The 24971-nt window shown below is 37.2% G+C and overlaps 2 protein-coding genes across 3 annotated transcripts in view; both read left to right on the top strand.

Annotated features, from left to right (window-relative positions):
- Nucleotides 1-9765, top strand: part of zfyve16 (zinc finger, FYVE domain containing 16) — a 32563-nt gene extending 22798 nt beyond the window's left edge. For both annotated transcript variants that reach the window (XM_067573866.1, XM_067573865.1), the window contains exons 17-19: nt 350-455; nt 584-760; nt 1918-9765. In XM_067573866.1, coding sequence (XP_067429967.1) covers nt 350-455; nt 584-760; nt 1918-2076 — 442 coding nt within the window. In that variant the 3' untranslated portion in view covers nt 2077-9765. The remainder of the gene's footprint in view (nt 1-349; nt 456-583; nt 761-1917) is intronic.
- A 1069-nt stretch (nt 9766-10834) lies between these two features.
- sec14l7 (SEC14-like lipid binding 7) lies at nt 10835-23315 on the top strand. The gene is made up of 12 exons (XM_067574856.1): nt 10835-10944; nt 11994-12069; nt 17800-17843; nt 19507-19569; nt 19654-19842; nt 20576-20671; nt 20771-20831; nt 20920-21003; nt 21088-21194; nt 21286-21425; nt 22003-22172; nt 22429-23315. The coding sequence occupies exons 1-12, from the start codon at nt 10891-10893 to the stop codon at nt 22557-22559; spliced, it is 1215 nt and encodes a 404-aa protein (XP_067430957.1). The 5' UTR covers nt 10835-10890; the 3' UTR covers nt 22560-23315.
- The last annotated feature ends 1656 nt before the right edge of the window (nt 23316-24971 follow it).

Raw genomic sequence — 24971 nt, 5'->3', positions numbered from 1 at the left:
TATCCTTTAAAGTTCAATAAAAAAACAAAAGGGCTGAGATTAATTTTGCTGAACTTCGTCAGGTCCAGTTTTCATTCACAAATGAATGAATGAGTGTTTGTGTTGTCGGGAAACCGCAGATTTGTTAATACTGTAGTTTGTAGCGGTCGAAAATTCAATCATGGTCAGATTTTTTAAAGACAAAACCTTTATTGACTGCACATACATCGCTGGAGTTTCCCTGGTCACCGAGCTCTGAAAGGAATGAATGGATTTGTTGTTCGTGTTGCTCGCAATTATTTTTATGAGCCACGTTTTTTCACTCAAACACATTAGTGGTCAATTTATCTGCAATGTGATTTTTCTGCAGCATAAGTAGCGCAGTTGATGGGAAACCTCTGGACGGAGTCCGCAGTGTGAGGATGCAGCAGGACGCCGAGTTTGAGGTGGACGGACGCACCATCCAGTGCACTGAGGTGAGTTATTTATACCCATCTGGTTAGAATACGTGTCAGATTTCAGTGAACACACGTGACGAGGCTGTACCATAAATGTGTTGACAGTCCAGGTGTGTGTGTGTGATCTAACCTGAACATCCCTCCAGGTGTTCTACCAGCTGAAGACTCCAGACTGCAGTCTGGCGTCGGTGCTGCAGTCCTGTAGCGTGTTTCAGAAGGAGATCGCTTTGGCCGCGTGCAGCGCTCTGACGCCTCATCTCGCCGTTCTCACCTGCAGCGGCATCAACTCGCTCTCCCTTCGCATCTCCACACAGGCCGACATGGTAATAATGATGATGATGATCATTCTGTAGTTGAAGGGGGACATGTTATGGTTTTTGTGATTTTCTGTTATTCTTATAGTTATAATGTAGGATGTAGCCTTTGTTGCTAAGGTTGTTGCTAAGGTTGTTCCATCCATGGGTTGTTCACGTTGTCCACTCTCATATTTCAGATCAGATTCAGGCTCCAACGTGTATAAAAGTATTTGAGAAGTTGACATTTGGAGTAAAGAAGGAGAAAAAGAAGTGAAATCCTGCTACTATAGTTTGTTTACGTAGCCTCCGGAGTTGGAGGAAGCTTCCTGAAGCTTCAGAATCAGAACAGAGTGGGCTCATTGGGAGGGGGGCCTTAAAGTCTCTGGAAATGTGGCCCCAGTGGTCTACTAGTTATCTTGACTAATCGGCTAACTAGCAGACTAGACTAGACCACACATATGTTTTTATTGAACTATACCTTCCAGACTACGAAGCTAAGTGTTTTAGCATCTTCCATTCACTTACATGAAACGGTTAGCATTAGCATTGCTATACTACATTTGAGCCACTTATCCCCTCCGTGATTAATAAAGATTTGGATGGTGTACCCGAGTCTGCTAGTTAGCTTAACACAGTAACTTTCAAACCATATCAGGCCAATTTGAATTCTCAATCCAGCTAAAAGCAAAGAAAAGTGCACTGCATTGTTTTCTCATGCGGGAGATGAGAGTAAGCGTTGTGAAGTCAGCTTGGCCGGATAGCCACGTCAGTCATCTTTCACCTAAATATGACTGGGTGGGTATTTATTACGTAATAAATTCCCTTGCTCTGCCCCGCCTAACTGCTAACCTCCTAACCACTTTTTAGGTGTTTACTATATGCACATTAGATCTCAAATTACATAATTAATAGCCAATATGGATTTGCCTTTCTAGTGGCTTTAAAGCGACAGGAGCTAAAACGTCCTGTTTCACACAGAGGCTGAACTGAGGGGCTGAATAAAGGACCAGTATGAGATAAATAAGGAGTTTTTAACTGTAAATCATGCAAAGATATTCCAGTAGAGCCCCAGAATATAAATATAGATGATACGTCCCCTTTAAGTACACATGGCTGTAACAGGTGATGTAGAATATGTTCTTGTGATTAAAGACATATTTGTGTGTGTGTGTGTTTGCTCTCAGGTGGAGTACCAGGCTGGTTCCGGAGGCAGGCTCCTCCCTCAGTGCTACATGAACGAGCTGGACGGCGCTCTGATCCCCGTCATCCACGGAGGTAGCGCTAGCGTCCCACAGACTGCCATGGACATGGAGTTCATCTTCTACATCACAAACACCATCTAATGCACACGCAGACCATGACACACTCAAACTATGAAGAGAGAGAGAGAGAGAGAAAAAAAATCCACTTAACAAAAAAAATAAAAGGTGGTCGAGCACAGAAGGAGAAGCTGTCGGTTGTAGCGGGACGTGCTAATGCTGCAGCTAATTGTGCACAGGTGGACACGCAGCCAATCAGAGAGGACAAGTAGCTGCCGGTAAAACATTCCCACTCCAGGAGGGAATGTCGTAACCTTTTTTTGTTGGATTTCGGAAGGATATAAACTGATGTGATATTGGAACCATTGTATGTTTGTGCGTTTCGTGCTCACCAAAGCTGCTTTAATACAAGAAGCCAAACACTAAACAAGGAATACGACAACACGACCAAATACAACCAAACTATTCAAACCGTTTTTTCTTTCTTCTGCTCTGCCTTCCAGGCTCCCCGCTGGCCTCCCGTCAGCTCGGACGCACCTCGATGAATGTCTCCCCACAGACACTCTTTATCGAAATGTCTCTCATTTGGGTGTATTTATTATCTTTCAACACGGGCGTATTGAATGAAAAATGGTGAAATTGGGGGCAGGGGGACATTACTGACCGCAGTATTCAGGACTTTCAGAGGTGTGATGCATATATGATCAGGTGCTACTATATAGCCGCTTCGCATACGTAGCTGGCCTGTTTTTAAAACACCGCAGGGATGAAAAGATCATCATCATCTCATTTCCTCTCAAGGTACTATGCTCTCATTTCACACGCTGGTTTTTGATGAGACTGCAACATCGGGCCTCATGCGAGAACATTTTTATATTCTTCTCCTTAACTTTAGCTCTGTGAGGTTTGCTCGTACGAGTGATCCAAATCTGATTCACCAACTTTTGGCGTAAATGGCTCATTTCATTGTGATGAATGTCAGCGGTTTGTGGGATTTGATCATTAGTATAATTGATGCCCACGTTGCTACAGATTTAATTAGCAAAAAGAGCTGCCGACAGCTGCCAACAACATAAACAAGAAAGAAAATAAAGAAGGAATGATCTGAAATGAAGTAAAATGCAAAAAACAAATGTCTCGCTAAAGCAAAGCGTTACGTGATTTAGATGAGAGGTCGTAAAAGGGACGAGACAGTTATGGAGACGGATGAGAGAGTATTAAACAGATGAGATGAGAGATGCTCGTATGGACAGAAAGACCCTGAGGAAGCTGAAGGAACAACTGCAGAACTCTAATGAACTGCCAAAGTTAATTTTAAATCGATTTCAGTAACATTTAAAATGCAAACACGTCTGGACCACTTGTGAATTTTGTTTCTACCAAAGAGAAAACAAGTGAAGGCGACAGATTCTCTTCAGTTATCTGTTAATACGAGTTGTTGCATGAGGCCTGATGTGTGTGTGTGTGATCCGTCATGGTTCCAGCTACTCGCTACATGAGGATAAATGTGGCCGACAGGTTCGTTTCGCCACTAAGAGACGTAATCATCCATTCAGAGCTTCCTCTTCATACACAAATCATTTTGCTAAGTAAATTTTGGAGTTTCAGTCATCATGAGGGTCGAAGTTAACATCCTGTCCTGGATGAAACTTTAATTTAATTTAAAACTTAAAGCAAAACTTTTTGCTGTCATTGTTATTTTTGCCAGGATGCATCTGCTATATTTTCATTGTTGAAAACATCTTTTACTGTTTGAAGGAGCAGCTGTTCGCCAGCTTCAGCTCAAATACCAATGATTTTTTTTTTTCTTCTAATGTTTTAAGTCTTCTTCGATGTTTCAGTCTCAGTTAAATTGTCAGATTTTTGCACAGGTGATGAGATCTTTACATCACGTCGAATATCATTTCACACCTTTTTATTTTCACTCTGAAGATTTATGAATTGTGTACAGGCTTTTTGAAAACTCTTTAAGGAGTAGTTTGACAGTTTTGGGGAAATGTGCTTATTCGTTTTCTTTACTAAGTGTTAGATATGAGACTGACATCAATCTTCTCATCTGTGGGTTGAATATGAAGCTACAGCCAGGGGACGGTTAGCTTAGCTTAGCACAAAGACAGGAAGCAGGGGGGGAACAGTTAGCCTGGCTCTGTCAAAAGGTAACAATCCACCTGCCTGCATCTCTAAAGCTCACCAATCAAAAAAATGTGTTTTAAGGAAATAACACAGAACAAAAGTCACTGTAAAATCACAACTTTTTGTCTTTACTGTTTGGTTTTTGTACTGATTAAACCCAGTGATGTGTGCTGTAAAGCTTAATCAGGGGTCTATCTGTATGGGTCGGACACTGCCCGGCTTTTATGACCTGGTGTCGCTACCAGGACTGGAAATAAATTCAATGATAAAAACGTGTAAATGTCATTTTACCAACTCGCTGATAAAAGTGAAGGTGAGAGAAAGAGAGAAAATGGAGAGCACGTACCTTGTCGAGCAAGAAAAAAGGAGAGCGTTCATATGGAGGAAGTGAAAGTTAACTTTTATCTGCTAATTATTGGATGTAATTAAGTGTTATTCTCAGGTTTGTCAGTGAAGTGTATGAACTAAACAGCAGACTGGAGTTTCTGCTGACAGTGAAGAGAAGCAGGGTGACAGCTGCCTCATCAATTAGTCCAAACGTCTGCTGACTGAAAGAAGTATAAATTAGCGAGTCTTGTTTGTTTAATCCAGACACAAATCCAAGTGTAAAAACAACAAGTTGGGGATTTGCAGTAATTTTTGTGCTGAGCTTTTTCCTTAAAACACAGTTTGTCGTTTATTGAGCTTTACAGATGCAGGCAGGTTTATTGTTACCTTCAGACGTAGCCATGCTAGCTGTTTCTAGCTAGCTGCTTCCAGTCTTTATGCTAAGCTAAGCTAACCGTCTCCTGTCTGTAGCTCCTTCATTACCCTACAAACATGAGAGTGGCATCAAACATCTCATCTTAATCTCAGCTAGAAAGTGAATAATCATATTTTACCAAGATGTCGAGCTCTTCTTTTTAAAAAAAACAACCATGTTTTTGATGCCCTGAGCTCAGCAGTCGTCCTCTCAGGTGCTGATCGGAGCAGGAACAGTCTACTCTCAAAAGTATTTAACCATCAGAGCGGTTTCATGTTTTTAATTTATTTAATGTATCTTCACAGCAGCTTTAAGGCACTTTAGAACCATTAAAACAGAAAACAGCTCTGAGGTTTTTTCTGTGTAGGTGTACAGTTAAGTGTCATGTAGGGTTTTTTTTTGTTCTCACCAGCTTCTCATCTCCTGAAAATTTAAAAGCGAGAGAGCAGAACTGCCAATTTCCTCGTTACAAAAATGCTGTAAAGGAAGGTCTCGTGGTTGACGAACTCTCTCTCTCCTTTTTAAAGTCACATCATAAGAGCGCAGAGAGGTCCCATCCCTGTGAAAATGCAGCCAGGTTTAGCATGTACTGTTTTGAAGTAAGATATGTGCAATCCCCGTCGTCCGAGGTCAGGTATCCGTTTTCTCCAATTTTAGGGGCAAAGTGCAGTGTTTCACATCTCATCCCTGCGTCTCGGTTTTCAGTCTGCTTTGTCCAAATGTACAGAAGATAAACTGTATGCATAGAGATTGTATCAAACATTTTCTTTTTGTTTGTTTGTTTTTTTTTTTAATATTGAAGAGTTATTTTTGGAATCATTGGTATAAAAGTTTTAACAAAACTGATTAAGAGTTCATATTTTTGATAGGAAGTAGGCTACATTAATTTTGCAGTTTGTGTAGCAAGTTCCTTGAGCACTGAAAGGAAAAAAAAAACATTAGCCTATTAATTCCAGAAATAAACAAATCTAATATATTATTTTGTCATAAGGTGGAAAATATCTTAACCCCTAAAATGCATAAAGTTGTAAATTCATAAAGTGCTTTAGTTTGAGATGAATGTTTAGCTAAAAGATGTAAAAAATCTGAAGACAATTAAACCATTTAAACCAGCCAACCAACCTCATGTCATTTTAACTTTTATTACCGATAGTTTGCAGGTTGTATAATTATTATTTTGTCAGTAATAAATCAAAACTTTATCGTTTCATCCTCCGAAACAAGTGAAGGTGACTGCAGGAGAAGCTGTTTTTGTGACTTGTAAACTTCCACATGTAGTTGTCGAACAGCTGATTCAGTCATGTCGTTATGAATTTGTTAATTGCGTCGAGTACTTGTACAGTATTATGCTCATCAGCAGGGACGTCTGTCATTTAGTGGCTTGATATCGGAGGCAAAGATCGCTCTGTATTATCAGCAGATTAAAGGTTGACTTACGTTGGTTCAATGCAAGTTTTAATTTTTTCCAAAGATGAAGAGAAAAAAAACAAACTTTTTTTTTTTTTGAGTTTTTCCTTGCTGATGATTTTAAGCCACGTGAATTACTTCCACACATAAGACGTTTTTATTAAAAACAAGAAAGGCCAACTGCCAAAACTCAGTTGTTCAGACTTGAATCAGACTGGTTGGTACGATTCATTTAAGCAGATCTGAACACATCAATCGTACTCGGACCAAAACTACCGCACAAAGACCCTTTAGAGGAAGTGGAATTTTGTAGCGGTTCATTTGTGAACTGGGAACGTGATCCAACCTCCATCTGACTGACAACAAGGCTGCAAGTTTGAGCTAAATGGCTCCTGTAGGCCAGGTGTGCTTTATCGCTACACTCCCAGTGGCCGCTCGCGGTATTGCAGAGGTTAAAAATGCTCCCAAAAAGTATTCAAAAGGCTCATTAGCCATGCGAGTAATTTTCGTCCAAGTGAATAGGCGCCATCTTTGGGTCTGATATCCAGTTCTTATAATACATCCATGAGCTAGCTGTAGGTTGGATGTTGTACGTGACCTTCTTCCTGTGTTTACGTTCTCATTCGCACCCCAGACACATCTGACCAATGAGACGCGTTCTCACCTGGCTTTTAGTGATGCGTTTTGGTTTGATTGTCGTGAAAAGACACCGAACCAAGAAAATACAAAAAGTTATTATCTCATCTACTGATCTAGTTTTGTTGGAGATCTTAGTCCTCTGAAAATCCGTTTATATCATCCAGTGTTTCGACTGAGAGGTGTTTCATGAAGGAGTCTCAGAAAAACAGGGCTTATCGTGAAAAGTCCGTCTTTTTTTGAAGAAGAAGAATTGAAGATGATTCTGTTTCATAAAACCAATCCAGAGCTAATCTGAGTAGACGAAGTCGAGTCTGGTTTGAGAACTGTTAGTTAGTTCATGATTTAAAACACAAACCTGAGAGCACAGATCGCATCAATTCACGATAAAGTAAAACAAACATGAAGAGACAAAACTGATGCTAACAGCCACAGAGCAGCATTTATTAAACACATAATATGGAAGGTAAAATATTACAGCAAAAGTGAACGAAACCACCGCAATAAACAAAGCAAAAGAGAACTTTTTCTCCGCTCAGACTCCGACACGAGTAGATGAACTTAATCCCACTGAACCTTTCCGTTAGCTTAGTGTGTTGCAGCGCTCTGAGTGAAATCTGGTCATTGTGGGTTCAAATTCTGCGTGAGTCTTTGTATCATAACTGCTGAAAATTAATGCACAAAATGTGTAAGATTCAACGTATCAAGCCAAGCTAATGAATAAGTTTCAGTGTAAACTTAAGTCAGGTTTGTTTAAACCTCTTTAATCCTGATGTACTGAAGTAAACCTGGCTTAACGGGTAATGTTGCTTTATGAAACACCCCTCAGGTATGTGGAAAACTCGGCTACTTGAAAGCATTTCCGTTCACTTAAAGGCGCCCTGTGGAGTTTTTTTGTAAACAAATGAAGGTAAAGTTATATTTACATTCGGTTTTACTCTCCTCAAGGTCTAACAAATGTGTACAATGTATTTCCTTCCTCATTAAAGGTTTCTTCTTCTCTGCCTTTACTGGTGTGTTGCTGGAATAGTGGGAAACCATTAGCGGGAGCATGTTGGGAGACACTGGCATTTTGGGGACCCACTTTGCTCCATAGTGCTTCTAGAGATCAGACTCCTCAGGGTAACTTTAATATGCATTTTTAACTATTGCTACCTTCCCTTTAAAGGTACCTTGCTGAATTTTTGATGACTGGTCGCTCTGTGGAGCCTGTTTTTACGAGCGGGTCCCTGTTTTATTTGTTGCGACGGACCAACAAAGGCAGGGAAGAAGAAAACTGCCTTTAGGCGAACACTGATGTAAAAATGCAGGATTTAAAATACTTTAAAGTGGCTATTATAAATATTTTTTCATAATATCAATGTATGATCTGTCAGTGTGTTGGTTGTGGCTTGTAGTGATGAACCTATAGAGAATCATCAGTGACTATGCAGCTCCTCTCGGCTTTACGGAGCTTTATAGTGAGTTTCAGCTCATTGTTTATCTGTCCGGCTGCAACTTTACTGTTTCGGTTCACTGTCAGCGCTCTCATAACGTTGTTTTCAGCACCGAACGGCAAACAGACACAGTTAGCTGTAGACTAGCTGGTGAACATAGTGGAGCATTTAGCAGCTAAAGAGCCAGATATTTCCCTCAGGAGTTGGTAGAGAGTAAAAACAGAAGCTAAAAGAGAGTGAATATTGAACTTACATTCACCAGGTGGACAGAAACACGACTCCACATGAATGATAATGTTGCTACGTAACTGCTGGATGTGGAAATAAGCAACTGTTTGCTAACAAGTTCAACATATCAACTTAAAGGATGATGATATGTCTTGTCTCTGCTGCCCCCAAGTGGACAAAAATCAGTTACTGCAGCTTTAGAAATTAGTTTTGCAAATGTTTTATGAGGAAGGAAAATGCATTTTAACATGTTTTTTGGGATGTACATGATATGTTCACTGAATGTAAACAGAAACTTGAAGAAAACTCCACAGAGAACCTTTAATAAACCGATAGCACAGTTTCTGTATATCTGGTGGTGCTGGGATAAATGATTTTCTGATTTATTTACTAATTTTCTGATTAGTTTTTTTTTTAGCAGTTTGAATTAGAGTTGAGACAATTAGTTCATTAGTTGATTGACAAAAAATTAATCTGCAACTATTTTGATTATTAAATAACCATTTTAGTCATTTTTTTCAAAGCAAAAATGCCAAATATTTGCTGGTTAAAGCTTCTCTAATATGAGAATTTTATGGTTTTCTTCGTCTTCTGTGATGGTAAACTGAATGTTTTTGAGTTTTTGACGGTTGGTCGGACAAAACAAGACATTTAAGGACATCAATTTTTACTATTTTCTGACATTAATTGAAAAAAATATTCATCAAATTAATCGATAATTAAAATAATCGTTAGTTACATCCTTAGTTTGAAGGAAGAACTCTTGAGTTTTGATCTCAACATAAAACTAACGGGGAAGTCAAGTCTTGTGCAAATAGCTTCAACTCTGCAGGCAATAGTGTCAGCTGATTGATTCAGACAAAGTACACAACACATTGTTTATCATTATTTGAACTTTGAATCAACAATGATTAAGTTTTAGAAAATGTTTTTCCTGTAGAGTCTTTATTCTCTATCAGGGCAGTAAAAGTTTGGGAGTTAAATTATTCTTCTTCTTTTTTCTTTCTCGGATGATTAAAAACAACTTTCCACTATGTCAAAAATGAGAACTTTTATGCTTCATGATTGTTTTTGATGTGTTGTTTTGTGTAAATCATCTATTTATTCATAAGCACCAGCTTTATTTGGTGAACCTGGTATCTGGGTCCTAATCAGTTTCTGAATAGCTTGTGTATTTAAAGAATAAAACAAGTTTTATGAAAAACTGTTGTCTGTAATCTTTCTGCCCCCAAAATCCATATTTCACTACAGGATGAGACTGAAGATTTTCTATATATTTCTTATTGTCAACAAGTGTCATGTTTGGAGCCAAACCAACAATGAACCAATCTACTAACAAGTATTGTGTTTTCAGTCTCCGGAGAGTAGTTCTGTGTAAGGCAGACACCACATTGTACTTCATTGTACTTCAGTACAAAGTCAGGAGGTTGTGATACGTACCACAACAAGTTAGTGAAGCTCAGTGCTCAGTGGTGTCTGCCTTTCATAGAACTACTCTCCAGAGACTGAAAACGTGATGCTGTTATTAGTCTTTGGAGCCGTTTCTGAACAAACTAACGTGACCAAACTCTTGTGCAGCGGTGTGACTCACTGACGTGTTTTTAATAGTTTTTAGACAACAACGGAGGAGTACGATATATCAGGCTTTGGATACACACACAATACTTGTTAGTAGGGATTCACTGATCAGACTTTTTCATTCTCGATCCTGATACCCGGGCTTTGGGTATCAGCCTACTTTGAGAACCGATCCGATACCAGTGTTTAATTGATAAGCTGTAAGCCTCACTGCGTGGAAGAGACTGGGATCATTCTTTTATTTGTAAGGCAACATCAGGCTTGACTTAAACATTGCTTTCCTAACTTTATAAAAAACAAAACGTAACAAATAAACACATAGATATACATTTACTGAATTGTTATTTATTAAAATAATGGTATCTGATATCCAATACAGTCAGTATCAGACCGATATCAGGATCAATTCATTGTTGGTCAACTCATTGTTCTCTGCACATGAGATTTGTTCCCAGAATTATCCTTTAATTTAATTTAGCTTAAAGTTTCTACATTTCTATCTTTAAAACAGTACAGATACCCCCACCTGTCCTCTTCAAACATGATGTGTGGGGAGTGTGGGGGTGTCGCAATAAACAGCCTCCAGCTAAAGGAGTAAAGTCCGTATGTGTGTGTGTGTGTGTGTGTGTGTGTAAGGGGGGGGGCGTGGTGTTTACTACTCTAACCTCCTTCTCCCTGCAGTCTGGTTCATTCACAGACAACCTCTGACAGTTACAGCAACACAAAGACACAGCAGACATGAGCGGACGAGTTGGAGACTTGAGCTCGAAGCAGAATGAAATCTTAACTGAGGTAAGAAATGAAATCGAAAGTTATATAAAGTGACAGATGGTCTCTAATACTGAAGTTGAACTTTAGGTTGTTTGTTTCTGTTACTGGTTTCTTTTGTTGTGGTTTCACTAACGTTAATTCTATGGTAACTTCAACTGTCTCTTGTGAGTTTATAGTGATATTGTCTTATTATTCTACTTTATACTTCTACTCTGCTACATTTATTCCTACTTTCTTTTCAGATTTTCATCTAAAACATGATGATGATCTTATAAAATATAATAGTACACAAAGTTGACATTAAAATGCTTCTCATACAGTAATATGTGGTAATAATCCAGTAATACAGATTATACTGTATAATCTCTGAGATCCTTCTGCATAAGAAGTATTTTTACTTTTGATACTTTTAGGTACATTTCGTTAATAATACTTCTGTACTTTAAAAGTTTGAATGCAAGACTGAAGAATTCTATATTGTACACTGTGTTTTGTATTTGTACTTTTATTTAAGTAAAGGATTAATATATTTGGTATCTGTAAGGACAATATTACTAAAATATTCCCATTAAAATTTAGCATAAGGAAGTAATATTTGCCCTACAAATTATTATTATAGCATTACACTAAAGCTGTAGGTTTGGTCACAATAATAAAACATTAATTCGACTTGTTAACTTGTGGATAATGTGAGATTTTCATTATTTGTTGATTAATCTTTCAATTGTATCGTCTAAAAAATGTCAGAAATGTGTGAAAACTGCCCGTCACAATTTCCTTAACCCCGAGGCGATGTCATAAAACAGCTTTTGTCAACAAAAATATTTAATTTACTATCATGTGAGACGAAGAAAAGCAGCTGGATCTGGAGAAAGTTTGACATTTTTGCTAGAAAAAGTGACTTAAATGATTCATCGATTATCAAAATAGTTACAACTAACTGATTAACTGACAGTTTCAGCTCTTGCTCAGTCCTTTATGATAAAATGTGATAAAAATCTGCTTTTTTTTGTTAAACTATTGTTACATTATATTGATTTTAAATCCCTTCTGTGATTCTCTGGCTCCAGTTTCGGGGGAGGATCCAGGACATCCTTCCCAACCTGCCGGCACAGCACGACCACTACCTCCTCCGCTGGCTCAGAGGTGAGACTGAAACCGGGACAGGCTGCACCCTTTTAACATTTTCACTGTGCGGGGATACGATGCTGGCAAAACAGCAAACATGCACTCAACCGAATCCAAAATAAGAACAGAAGGAAAAGGACGATCGGGGCTTCAGCCAAAGATAGAACGATTAGATAGTGTGAAGAGAAATGGAAGAAAACACCAGAGGGAGCCTGTAATATGAGGAAATTATCACTTGTTTCTGTTTTTGAGCACTTGATCTCTTATATTGCCTTTAACGCCGTCTTTGATTTGTTCATTTTCAGTGTAGAAAGGACATCAAGGGAAACATACAATTATTTGCAAGACACCAAGGATGTAGTGGAAAAAAACTAAACTCACCACAGTTTACGCACCTTTTAGGGAGACATAAATACATTTTAAATAGGTTTCCCAATGATGTACTTACACAGTAATTCACCAGCGTTGGAAAGTAACAGTGTGTTTACTCAAGTACTGTACTTAAGTACAAGTTTTGGGTACTTGTACTTTACTTGAGTATTTCCATTTAATGCTACTTTATACTTCCACTCCACTACATTTCAGAGGGAAATATTGTACTTTCTACTCCACTACATTTATTTAACAACCATAGACTCTGTTCAGATGAAGATTTTTACACAAGTACAAGATATTGTTAAAGATTAAACCAGTGTTTCCCAACATTTTTGGCTCTTGTGACCCCTTTCAGAGAGGCAGAGAGAGAAAATTATCCTACTTTCCCTCCAAAAAGCAAATATTCGAGAAATTGTGTCACTGCTACACAAAATTCAGGGTTTTTTAATTTCAGAGTTTTCTCTAATTTTTGCGTTTTTTGCTGTGATATTTTATGTATTTTTTCGGCATATTTGCGTGTATTTGTTTATTTTATGCTGGTTTAAAACACACTTGAAAAACTGTGAACCTATCCTTTAATACCTCTAACAACAATTCAAGTAAAACTCAAAAAACTAAATCAGTCTTTGGTTTAATTGTTCAAAACTGAAACTGAACATACTGTATAAACAGTGGTGAGGGGTCATGAGTGCACAGAGCTTTGTCACAGGTTAAAGACGATGGGAAGCACTAGACGACGAAGTCAAACAAATACAAAATGAGTCTCCAACATAACTTACTCTGACAGGTACCGATACCAAAGCCTCCAGCTCTGGTATTTCCTTCCAGTCCCCCACTGAAACTGGCAGTGTGGGTTAGTGTTGTGTAAAAACACGGAAACTGGTTTGTCTGTGACGATCCAGGCTCGGCATCAGAGAGCAGAGAGAGAGAGTGAGCGTAGCCTCAGGCGTCGATTCCAACAGGCATCTGAAACATTTTAAATGGTGACAGTTGATAAACGCTCATTACTTTTTTTGTTTCAAAGGAAAGTTAACTATCGTGTTGTCACTGTCTCATTAAGTTTCTCAGCGAGTTTCTCTCAGGACAGTCAGGGGCGATGTTCTCATGAGGAGAAGCCAGTAATGGCAGTGGTGGAAGAAGTATAAACATTCATTCATTAAGTAAAAGTATCAATAAAATGATGTAAAAATTACAAGTAAAAGTCCTGCATGAAAAATCCTACTACATTAAAAATACATAAGTATTATGAGCTTGATGTAGTTAAAGTATTGCAGTAAAAGTACATAAGTATTATGAGCTTGATGTAGTTAAAGTATTGCAGTAAAAGTACATAAGTATTATGAGCTTGATGTAGTTAAAGTATTGCAGTAAAAGTACATAAGTATTATGAGCTTGATGTAGTTAAAGTATTGCAGTAAAAGTAGTGGTTTGGTCCCTCTGACTGATATATTATCATATATGACATCATTAGATTATTAATAGTGAAGCATCAGTGTTAGAGCAGCATGTTACTGTTGTAGCTGCTGGAGGTGGAGCTAGTTTCAACTACTTTATATACAGTTAGCTAGTTTAGTCCAGTGGTTCCCAACCTAGGGGTCGGGCCCCTCCAAAGGGTCAGCAGATAAATCTGAGGGGTTGTGAGATGATTAATGGGAGAGGAAAGAAGAAAAAACAAAGTTCTGATACACAAATCTGTTTTCAGTTTTTGGACTTTTGTGAAATTTCATCTCTTTTGGCCTCGAATGTCACAAGACAATCCAACTAAATACAGAAACTGTTTTTTAAGGGGTTGGAAGCCAAAATGGTTGAGAACCACTGATTTAATCTTTAAGTTTATCATTTGTTTTTTTAAGTAAAATGTTTATCTGAAAAGTAACTGCAATATAGTTGTAAAATACAGAAAAAAATACACTTTTTTTCTGATGTAATACAGTATAAAACAGCATAAAATGGAAATACTTAAGAAAAGTACTTCAAACTTGTACTTAAGCACAGTACCTGAGTAAATGTATTTTGTGTATTTTCTAAAACTGAATACCAGCTGTTGGTCTGTTGCTTTCCAAAGAAAATTGTTTAGAGCAACTAGTGCATCACCACCTGTCCTGTTTGTTCATAAATAATAGATAATGATACAGTTTATTTATATAGCATGTATTAAAGTCTTCAATTACAAAGTGCTTTACAAACATAAGACAATAAAAAACAATAAGAACATGTAGCAACAGTGAAATTTGAGTCAAAAAGAAAAAACAAAATGAGGGAAAATGATCAAATACATTATACATTTATAAATTTACACAAATATATAGATAAACACATACATTAGCAACTTACAATTCAATTATAAAAAAAGATTTTTGATAAAAACTAGTAATTTTAAAGGATTTTTGCACATTTGTCAGGTATAACTTAGAGCTAAACTTAGCTGCGTTATAAATCACATACTTGTTTTAGTAAATTACCTTTAATTTTTGCAATTCTTTAAACGTTTCTGCTTTAATGAACTAAAGTTGTTAAAATGCCACAAAACATCCACATCTGTTTGTATATCAGCTAAAATGATCTGCTGTTGTCAACTCGTGTTATCTAAACACATCATTACTGTCTTAATTAATTACTGTCTTAATGTCTAATTTCAACTGAAATTAACTCATCACAGCTTTGTTGTCCCTCCCATGATGCACTGAGCCTTAATCACTTGAGATTTTATACGAAACTGATACTTGAAATGTCAAACTGTAGTTTGCATGACTAAAGAGAAGCTGGGCGTGTCTGTCAGGTCTCTATTAAAACCAGTCTGAGTGATTCAGAGGGTGCTAATAGTCCAGTTAAAGCAGCATTGTATTTAATTACAGAGAATCACCTACATCATTTACTGCTTTCTTACCTTATTTACAGTTAAATACACTCACTGAGCTCTTTATTAGGAACAGCTGTTCAGTCTAACGCAATTCAATACAACAACTCTGCCGTAAAATATACTTTTACAAAGCTTATACATTTTCAGTTTTGTCAGAAAGTGTACTGGACTGTATTATATAATAAGTGTGCCTAATATTTTGTCCACTCCATTAAAATACAGGAAGAGGGGCAAAATATTAGGAACACTTTTGGTCAGACATCACAACCTGATTCAGAAAATAACGGTAAACATGTTTTTGATAACAGAATTATTTTGTATAAGTGAAGATTAATGTAGGTGAGATTAACTGACATCTTTTCTATTTATGTATCTATTTGTTTTCCTTTTTGATATAGTGATATGTTACTTACTTTACTATTTATATTGAATTGTAGCATTTTTTGCACAGATTTATATTGTGGATTTCTTTCCTATTTGAATGTAAGATGGTTTCTATTTTGACTTTTGTCCTGTTATTCTGGTTTTTACTGGTTGATTTCTTTATTCATGTTGACTTGTGTTTGACTTCTCCCTGTTTTCTAGTCTTTATGCTAAGCTAACGTAGCTGTGGTTTCATGTTTAACAGAAATATTAGAGCGGGTCTTCTCATCTAAATCTCAGAAAGCTTATTACTTCTTTAAGGCTGTTTGATCACATATATGATGGAATCTGTAGGCGTCTGATGGTTAAACAGTAATTTTCTTCTTCTAATGTTTTTCCTCCTGACTGTGTGGCCATGAAAACACGTAATATTTACTCAGCCAGAAAGGTTTGAACTACCTAGAAACTCGACTCAGCGTTCATATCTTGCAGTAAATATTTGTTTTCCAAAACGAAGACTCTTGTAAATGTGCAGATATTTATATTGATTTACTTTTTCCATCATTTAAACAGAGGCGTACACACGATGTGGGATGAAACACAATATGTTCATGTTGATGTCAGTATAAACATTATTTTTGTGTTTTGAGGGTGTGTTTAGTGGTTGTTGGTATATTTATCTTTGTGCTTTTTATTATTATTATTATGACTTTAATACCTCAGGAAACTTACTTTACGTGATTTATTGTTAAGGGGAGTGATATTACGTATTTTTGTTTTTAATTATTCTTTTCTAAGTGCATGTTTGTAAGTGTGTGAGCGTGTTTGCTGTTCTTGTGTGTGTATTTTTTTCAAGGTTTTTTATGCTTTGAGGACTAAAACTTGCAGCTGTCCACTCTTTCTCTTTTTTAAATTGTTCATTTTTGTGTACTGTTACAAACCTAAAACATTGACATATAAAAGTGCTCTACATGCTATAACGTAAGGAGCAGGTTTTAATACAATATAAATTGATATTCCAGATAAAAAGAAACATTTGTGTAATTAGTTCATAATTATGCGACTAATTGGCCCAGCTGACCTCTGTGTGTCTTTCAAGTATTACTGATTATATGTTATTGTTATTGTTACACACACATGTATACACATAAACATATAATATATACAACTAATTATAGATTATTATTATCATTCTTATTATTATTTTGTTTTGTTATATTTCCTCTGCTTGAATATACATATTATGGTATAAGTTGTTTTTTTTCTCATCCATTTCTGTGTATTTTTTATTATGTATCTACTTGTATTGTATGTGTATTTGTCGTCATGTTCTGTCAATCAACACTAATAAAAAAATAAATAAAACAAACATTTCTGTAAGAAAAAAGAGACAAGAAATATATACATATAATTTAATAAATAAAACTGTAGAAAACAATACAAACAAAACGTTAAGAAAGACACAAAAGAGGAAGATAAAAGAAAGAAACTAAACTAAATGTTGAGTCGAGGGAACAGGATTTGTTTGGGTGAAAAACAAAAAAATTGTGAAAATAATGGATCAATATCCTTGTGTAATGTATTATCATAGATTGTACAATCCAAAAGTGAACCTGTTGTTGTTTGGTGAAAGAAATTACACGTCAGCTCTTGAGTTTTTACATAACATGTTGAATTAGAGCAAAGTGTCTCTACTGCTGTTGTCGAGCTGATTTACTTTACTGCAGGACATCGTGTCCGTTGACTCTTCAGCTCGGTGGGTCGTAGTTCAGGAAAACAATTCGATCGATCGGGAACTCTGTGATTGTGGTTCAATATTTGCATTTGCAGTTAACCTTGAAAAGCTTTCATCTCAAAACAGACCAGAAGTATTGATCCGTATCTGGTTGCCTGTTATACAATTATCCAAAATGTTAGTGTAAAACCATTGCAGCTTTTACAAATGATGAAAGAGGAAGATGATGCTTTATAGTCTTCATATGTCTTCATTGTATATAACATTTTGCAAATATAAGTTTATTAGTTTTAAAGAAATACAGCATGTTAAACCACTGTTATAATTACATGTCTATTAAAAGTGATTTAATACATCTACTGTATGTTACAAAGCCTCCGGGGGTCTAATGTGGGATTTTTTTCCTCTTTTTCAGCCAGAAGCTTCAATGTTCAGAAAACTGAAACCATGATCAGGAAGGTACGCTCTTTGTTTGTTTTCTATTGTTTGGCTGATGAAAGCATGTTTGTCTTCCAATAGTGGAAAATAACAGAATATTTATTCAAGTGCTGTAATTTAAGTTTGAGGTACTTGAATATTTTCATTTTATGCCACTTTATACTTAAACTTCACTACATTTCAGAGAGAAATATTGCACTTTTTTACTCCACTATATTTATCTGGTAGCTAAGATTTTACAATAATGAAAACATGCGATAAGCCTCTAAATTACAATGCCTTGTTAAAAATTAAACCAGTGGTTCCCAACCATTTTTTGCTTGTGACCTCTTACAAAAAATATCTAAGAAGTTAAGTTTGAAGCTCAGAGTGTTCAAATTATTCAACACTCCACCCAAAAAAGAAAAGATGACAGAAAAGTCCAACAGATTTGTGTATCAGAACTTTGTTTTTTCTTCTTTCCTCTCCCATTAATCATCTCACGACCCCTCAGATTTATCTGCTGACCCTTTGGAGGGGCCCGACCCCTAGGTTGGGAACCAGTGGACTAAACTAGCTAACTGTATATAAAGTAGTGTAAACTAGCTCCACCTCCAGCAGCTACAACAGGAACATGCTGCTCTAACACTGATGCTTCACTATTAATAATCTAATGATGTCATATATAATAATATATCAGTCAGAGGGACCAAACCACTACTTTTACTGCAATACTTTAACTACATCAAGCTCATAATACTTATGTACTTTTACTGCAATACTTTAACTACATCAAGCTCATAATACTTATGTCCTTTTACTGCAATACTTTAACTACATCAAGCTCATAATACTTATGTACTTTTACTGCAATACTTTAATGACATTTAATACCTCTGTATTTTTACTTTAGTAAGATTTTGAATGCAGAACTTTTTACTTGTAATGGAGTATTTTTACATGAAAGTATTATGTTATTATAAGTACTTTTACTTTACCTTTTTTTCTATATAATAACAGTATATGAGTGTTGTTTTGGGCCACAGCAGGCAGCTGTTTTCAGAGTAAAAGCTCTAAAAAGCCACTGTACACTACCTGCTCAGCACCAAACAGCAAACAGACACAGTTAGCTGTAGACTAGCTGGTGAACATAGTGGAGCATTTAGCAGCTAAAGAGCCAGATATTTCCCTCAGGAGTTGGTAGAGAGCAAAAACAGAGTTAAAAGAGAGTGAACATTGGACTTTTATTCACCAGGTGGACAGAAACACGACTCCAAATGAATGATAATGTTGCTCCATAACTGCTGGATGTGGAAATAAGCAACTGTTTGCTAACAAGTTCAACATATCAGCTTAAAAGGTGATGATATTGATGTTCTGTTCACTGCTTGTTTCTGGTGAAAACAAGTGGACAAAACATGAGTAATTGCAGGTTTAAATAAAGGATCTGAGCACCTCTTCCATCATCAAAACACCAAATGAGGGAAAATGTTTTGGAAAAATCCACAAGAAGAAGCAGTGAAGCTGCTCTGGAGGCTCGTCGTGGAAACACCTTTATGTTGGTTTTTCCTTTAATTTGTCACCTGTCTGTTTGCACTCCTGTTAGTCACACTTCCCTGGTGTCTACATCAAGAGGCTGGTCGATCATCGTGTGTGTAAACAGCCTTAAACTCCCTCTAACACCTGCCTCTCTCTCTCTCTGCAGCATGTGGAGTTCAGGAGGCAGATGAAAGTAGACACCATCATATCCGACTGGAAACCTCCGGAGGTACACAAGTCTCACATTAAACAGCACATATGTCATGTTATATATCAGTTATATCACTTTTATTCTGCTTTATGTGTCCGTCAGGTGATCGAGAAGTACGTGTCAGGAGGGATGTGCGGTTACGACAGAGAGGGGAGTCCCATCTGGTATGATGTCATCGGCCCTCTGGATCCTAAAGGTCTGTTGCTGTCGGCGACCAAACAGGACTTCATGAAGACGAAGATCAGAGACACAGAGATGCTGCAGAGGGAGTGTCGGAGGCAGTCAGAGAAGGTCGGGAGGACGTTTTAGTCTCCTCTCGTCATGTTTTCTCTCTACTCTGTCGTGTTCTCCTCTCCTGCCCTCTTGTTTCCTCCTCTTTTCTCCCATCCTCTCATTTCCTCTCTCCTCTTGTTTCCTCTCCTCTCCTTTCTTCATCTCTTCTCCTCTTCTCTCCTTTCTTCATCTCCTCTCCTCTTCTCTCCTTTCGTCATCTCTTCTCCTCTCCGTTCTTCATCTCCTCTCCTCTCCTCTCCTTTCTTCATCTCCTCTCCTCTTCTCTCCTTTCTTCATCTCTTCTCCTCTCCGTTCTTCATCTCCTCTCCTCTCCTCTCCTTTCTTCATCTCCTCTCCTCTTCTCTCCTTTCTTTATCTTCTCTCCTCTTTTCTCCTTTCTTCATCTCCTCTTCTCTTCTCTCCTTTCCTCATCTCCTCTTCTCTTCTCTCCTTTCTTCATCTCCTCTCTCATTTCCTTCCCTCTCCTCTCCTCTTGTTTCCTCTCTTCTCTTCTTCTTTCCTTTCCTAGCCTCCTTTCTTCAGCTTCTCTCATTTCTTCGATTTTCCTCCTCTCTTGTTTCCTCCTCTCCTCTCCTCTGAAGGCTGTATCTGAAATCCTTCCCTAATAATAGACAATCAATAGTTTTCTCAGCAGTGAGCAGTAAATGGAGATTTTGATTGAATTTTGTCGTTTTGCATCATCACTGTCAACTACTTTTACATTTTCTCCTCTTCTTCATCTCTTCCTCAGCTGGGGAAGAACATTGAAGCCATCTCTCTGATCTACGACTGTGAAGGTCTGGGACTGAAACACATATGGAAACCTGCCGTCGAGGCCTACGGAGAGGTTCGTCATCTTCTCCACAGCGCAGTCACCGTGTCACATCTGTCCGCCGATACACATTAAATCACTTCATCTCATTATCACTCTGCTGCTCTCGTTTAGATCCTCACCATGTTCGAAGAGAACTATCCGGAGGGGCTGAAGAGGGTGTTTCTTATCAAAGGTACCTGCATGTTTGTGACAGTTTGTTCAGGTTTATCATTTTGGGTTTAATCTACACATTCTGTAATGATTTCCTGTCGTTGCTGCAGCACCTAAAATGTTCCCGATGGCGTACAACCTCATCAAACACTTCCTGTGTGAGGAAACACGACGCAAGATCATCATTTTAGGAAGTAAGACGACTTTTCTTTTTATCCCAGAGTACAAAAAAACACAATTTATCACCTAAATCATACATTATATTCCTCTGTTTATAGGTAACTGGCAAGAGGTGTTACGCAAACATATCGACCCCGAGCAGCTTCCTGAGGTGTACGGAGGAACTCTGACCGATCCTGATGGAGACCCTCACTGCAGAACCATGGTGAGAGCGAAGAGAGAAGATGACGTGACATCTTTCTGAACGATCAGGACAGAAGTGACGGATGTTTTTTGTGTGTGTGTGGCGGTTTCAGATAAAGTACGGCGGTACGGTGCCCAGGTCCTACTACGTTCAGGACTCCGTGAAGGTTCAGTACGACAGCAGCGTGACCATCAGCCGCGGCTCCGTCTTCCAGCTGGAGTATGATGTCACTGCAGCCAGCAGCCTTCTGAGGTACAGTTCAACCAGTTAGCTGAACATTTTTAGTGGAAAACAACATGTAGGACACAATTTGTTAGGAATTTTACATATTATAAAACATGTCAAAACGTGTCAAATGAAGCAGAAGAAATGATTTGGTAAGTTCGGTGGAGCGATCACAGAGCTGGAGCCAAGATGTTAAGTCATGTAGCTCACTCAGACACCAAAAATAACGTCTTTAAAATTTTATTTTTTCATATTTTATTCAATTTTTCATATTTCCCACATTCATTTAACTACTGAATTATTGTTTTGTAAATGTAATTTCCCAACATGATTCTCTAAATGCTGTTTCAAAGCTCTGTAAGGAATAAAATTCTGGTGGAGAACAACTGAATCCTTAATTTATTTATCTTTATTGCCCCGAAAGTCATCAGATTTGAAACTGGAATCAGCATTTTAGTTGACACTTGATAGTGTCAATTAGAGCGCTCTTTAAGTGTGAATTAACACGGCCAGTTTTTGGTGCTATGCTCTTGGAGATCCTGATAAAATGTGCAGTCTGTCACAGATAAGATTTTATCAAAGTTCTGCCTCTGTTCGTTCCCAGGTGGCAGTTTGCCAGTGAAGGAGCAGATATCGGGTTCGGAGTTTACTGGCGGACCAAAGATGGCGGCGCTAAGAAGCTATCTGACATGCAGCAGGTTCTGCCCAGCGAACGTTACAACGCACACCTGGTCCCAGAGGACAGCTCCCTCACCTGCTCCGAGCCCGGAGTCTGTAAGTAACCACACGCTGCTGCAGTTAAAGGAACAGTTAGACATTTTTGGGAAATATGCCTATTAGTTGTCTTGAGGACATTAACAGGAAACGATGCAGCATGTAATCCAGCGTTCCTGTTTGTAATTTTGTCTCTCTGTGTTATTGCTAAGCTAAGCTAACTTCATGTTCACCGCACAGACATAAGAGTGGTAATCCTGCAGGATGCTAGCTGCTAACAGCTAACTAACTAACTCTGTGCCTCCTTTTCGTGCAGACGTGCTGTGTTTTGACAACAGCTACAGCATCCTTCAGTCCAAGAAAGTGAGCTACAAAGTGGAGGTTGTTCCTAATCCAGATGGACAGATGCAGAGTCCACGCAGCAGAGGAGACAGAAGGCTGCAGTGAGGACGTCCAACACTGGAAACACACATTCACTGACAGCTAATCAGTGCTTTGTTGAATACTGGGATTATTGGTTTCTGAGCAGGAACGTTAACTTGACTCATGTTTTTGTGTTTGACTGGTGTTCTTCCTGATAGCGGTTTAACTACCAGGAACAACACATGCAGGGTCAACAAAGGGAACGAAGTTCTGGATCAGATTGACACTTGTTTGTTAATTGTACATAAAGCTGCAGCGATTAATCGATTGACAGGAGATTAATCTGCATTTCTGTTGATAATATATCATTTTAGTCTTTTCATTTAAGCAAAAATGCCAAAAAATAACGTGTTCCAGCTGCTTTTCTTTGTCATGTACAACAATAAACTGAATATCTTTGGGTTTTGTGCTGTTGGACAGACAAAAGACATTTTAATATGTAATTTTTCACTATTTTCTGAAAATTCAGGGTAAAAATTATGGTCAAATAAATCAAAAATGAAAATAACCGTTAGTTGCAGCCCTAATTGTATATGTTGTCATGTGACTTGGCTTTATTATTACAGTCTGAAAATGACTGATGTACTATAATTTGTCGAAATGAAGGATGTTGATAATGATCTTCTATGTGCTGCTGTATCTAAACACCTTGTATAAAGTCATTATAATATCAGGATTTACACAATCATGTAAACAAAATGATTTATTTTTTAATTTATGAAACATGTCATGTAGTTTTGTTACTTGTAATAAAGGCAGATATTGTGCTTTGAAAAGAAACCGATTGTTGTTATTGATTGTTAATATTTCCTTTTTCATTTGTATCATCAGAACCAATAATTTAATTCTATTAACTCCCTTAATATTTTTATTACATCACACTCAGTGTTCAAAATTACAATATCACAATATCAGACATTATAGGAAATGATTGATCTCTTATACAGTAATGATCTGTAACGATGGCAGGATTTAGATTTACTGCATTTGGGTTGTAGTTGTACCTAATAAACTAGAAAGTGAGTGTACTAATTTAATCTGTAACACTGCATCATATTTTATTAAGTAATTCAGTAAAGGTTTTGTATGTAGATTTTTATTCTGTAAAAAAAACAAAAGCTGTCAGATAAATATAGTGGAGTAAAATATTACTCTCCCTTAATTACAGTAGTGAAGTATAAAAAAAGCATGAAATGGAAATACTCAAGTACAAGTAGCTAAAAATTGTCAAAAAACAGATGAATGTAGTGCTGCTTGGGGGTAAAAATGTTTCCCTCTGGTGCTCTTCAGTTAAGGGATCCTACTAATTTAGATCTATGGCACTCGAGAGGGTAATAAATGTAAAAAGCCTTTAATATTTCATGGCTACTCAGTCATAATTAAAAACATGCTTCATGTTTCAGCCCTCCAGAGTGCCTCAGATCTTTTCAATTCCTAAAAATTTTATTTAGGTTCAGTAGTTTGAGTAAATGTACTTTGTTACACTGCACCGCTGCAATTTTTGGATAACTACAGTGTTTTCTTTATTTTACTGGGTTTCCAAACAAATAACAGACAACAAGTAGCCTTTTGAGCATCAATTCAGATTTTAAGTAATTATAAAACAGGAGAATTAAGATAAAAGAGAGAGAGAGAGAGAGAGAGAGAGAGAGAGAGAGAGAGAGAGAGAGAGAGAGAGAGAGAGAGAGAGAGAACACAGAACACCTGTAAAAAAAAAAAAAAAAAAAAAACAACCAAAAAACTAATTTGGTCACCTATGTAAGAAATAAAAAGTTGTGTACTTATGAGGCAAATATAAAAGTAAATATCTACTATATATATGTGTGTGTACACATACACTTACACATATGTAGTGGAATACACAAATGATTTTAAAAAATTAAATAAAGCCTGAGAGTTTGTCCGTTTGGGATCAGCTTGTGCAAAAAATGGTCTCCAAGTCTTCTTAAAACTGGCCGACGACTTTCTTAGTGTATCTAAATCTCTCTAAGGCTGCAAAGTTAATTTATATATATGACACACTTCATACACAAGGAAATTCAAAATGCTTTACATGATGCAAAAGAATCTAATAATGAGAATAAGAACAATAAAAATAAAAACAACACTAAAAGAGGCACTTAAAATTACAGTAAAATACATAAAAATAGATTTTAAAAAAGTAAAGCAGCTAAACGTAGCAGAAAGTATCTCTGATCAAAGAGTGATGAGCAGGTGGAGCAGAAGATTTACACCTGACAAGAATCAGCCAAAAACCATTGTAATTGTTTGTTTTTTTTTTGTTTTTTTTTAAAAAAAGGAAAACCAGTCACTTAACTATAATACATAACTGGTTTGACCACTTGGTGGCGCTGTGAGCAAAGACAAGCGAGGAAACGCTGTCGGCTGTATTACATAACTGCTGATCACTGAATATTAGCAGCTAATCATAAATAA

This window comes from Thunnus thynnus, chromosome 19 (assembly GCF_963924715.1).
Source record: "Thunnus thynnus chromosome 19, fThuThy2.1, whole genome shotgun sequence".
In the NCBI taxonomy this organism is placed as follows: domain Eukaryota; kingdom Metazoa; phylum Chordata; class Actinopteri; order Scombriformes; family Scombridae; genus Thunnus; species Thunnus thynnus.
The sequence above is the reverse complement of the archived record's forward strand: the minus strand, read 5'-3'. Positions and strand labels throughout refer to the sequence as shown.

Excerpts from the sequence above, each read along its gene's own strand:
- sec14l7 (XM_067574856.1), top strand. The coding sequence starts at position 10,891 with ATGAGCGGACGAGTTGGAGACTTGAGCTCGAAGCAGAATGAAATCTTA. Across the intron at positions 21,195-21,285 it reads ACCCTCACTGCAGAACCATG|ATAAAGTACGGCGGTACGGT; the intron begins GTGAGAGCGAAG and ends TGGCGGTTTCAG. Across the intron at positions 22,173-22,428 it reads CTGCTCCGAGCCCGGAGTCT|ACGTGCTGTGTTTTGACAAC; the intron begins GTAAGTAACCAC and ends CTTTTCGTGCAG.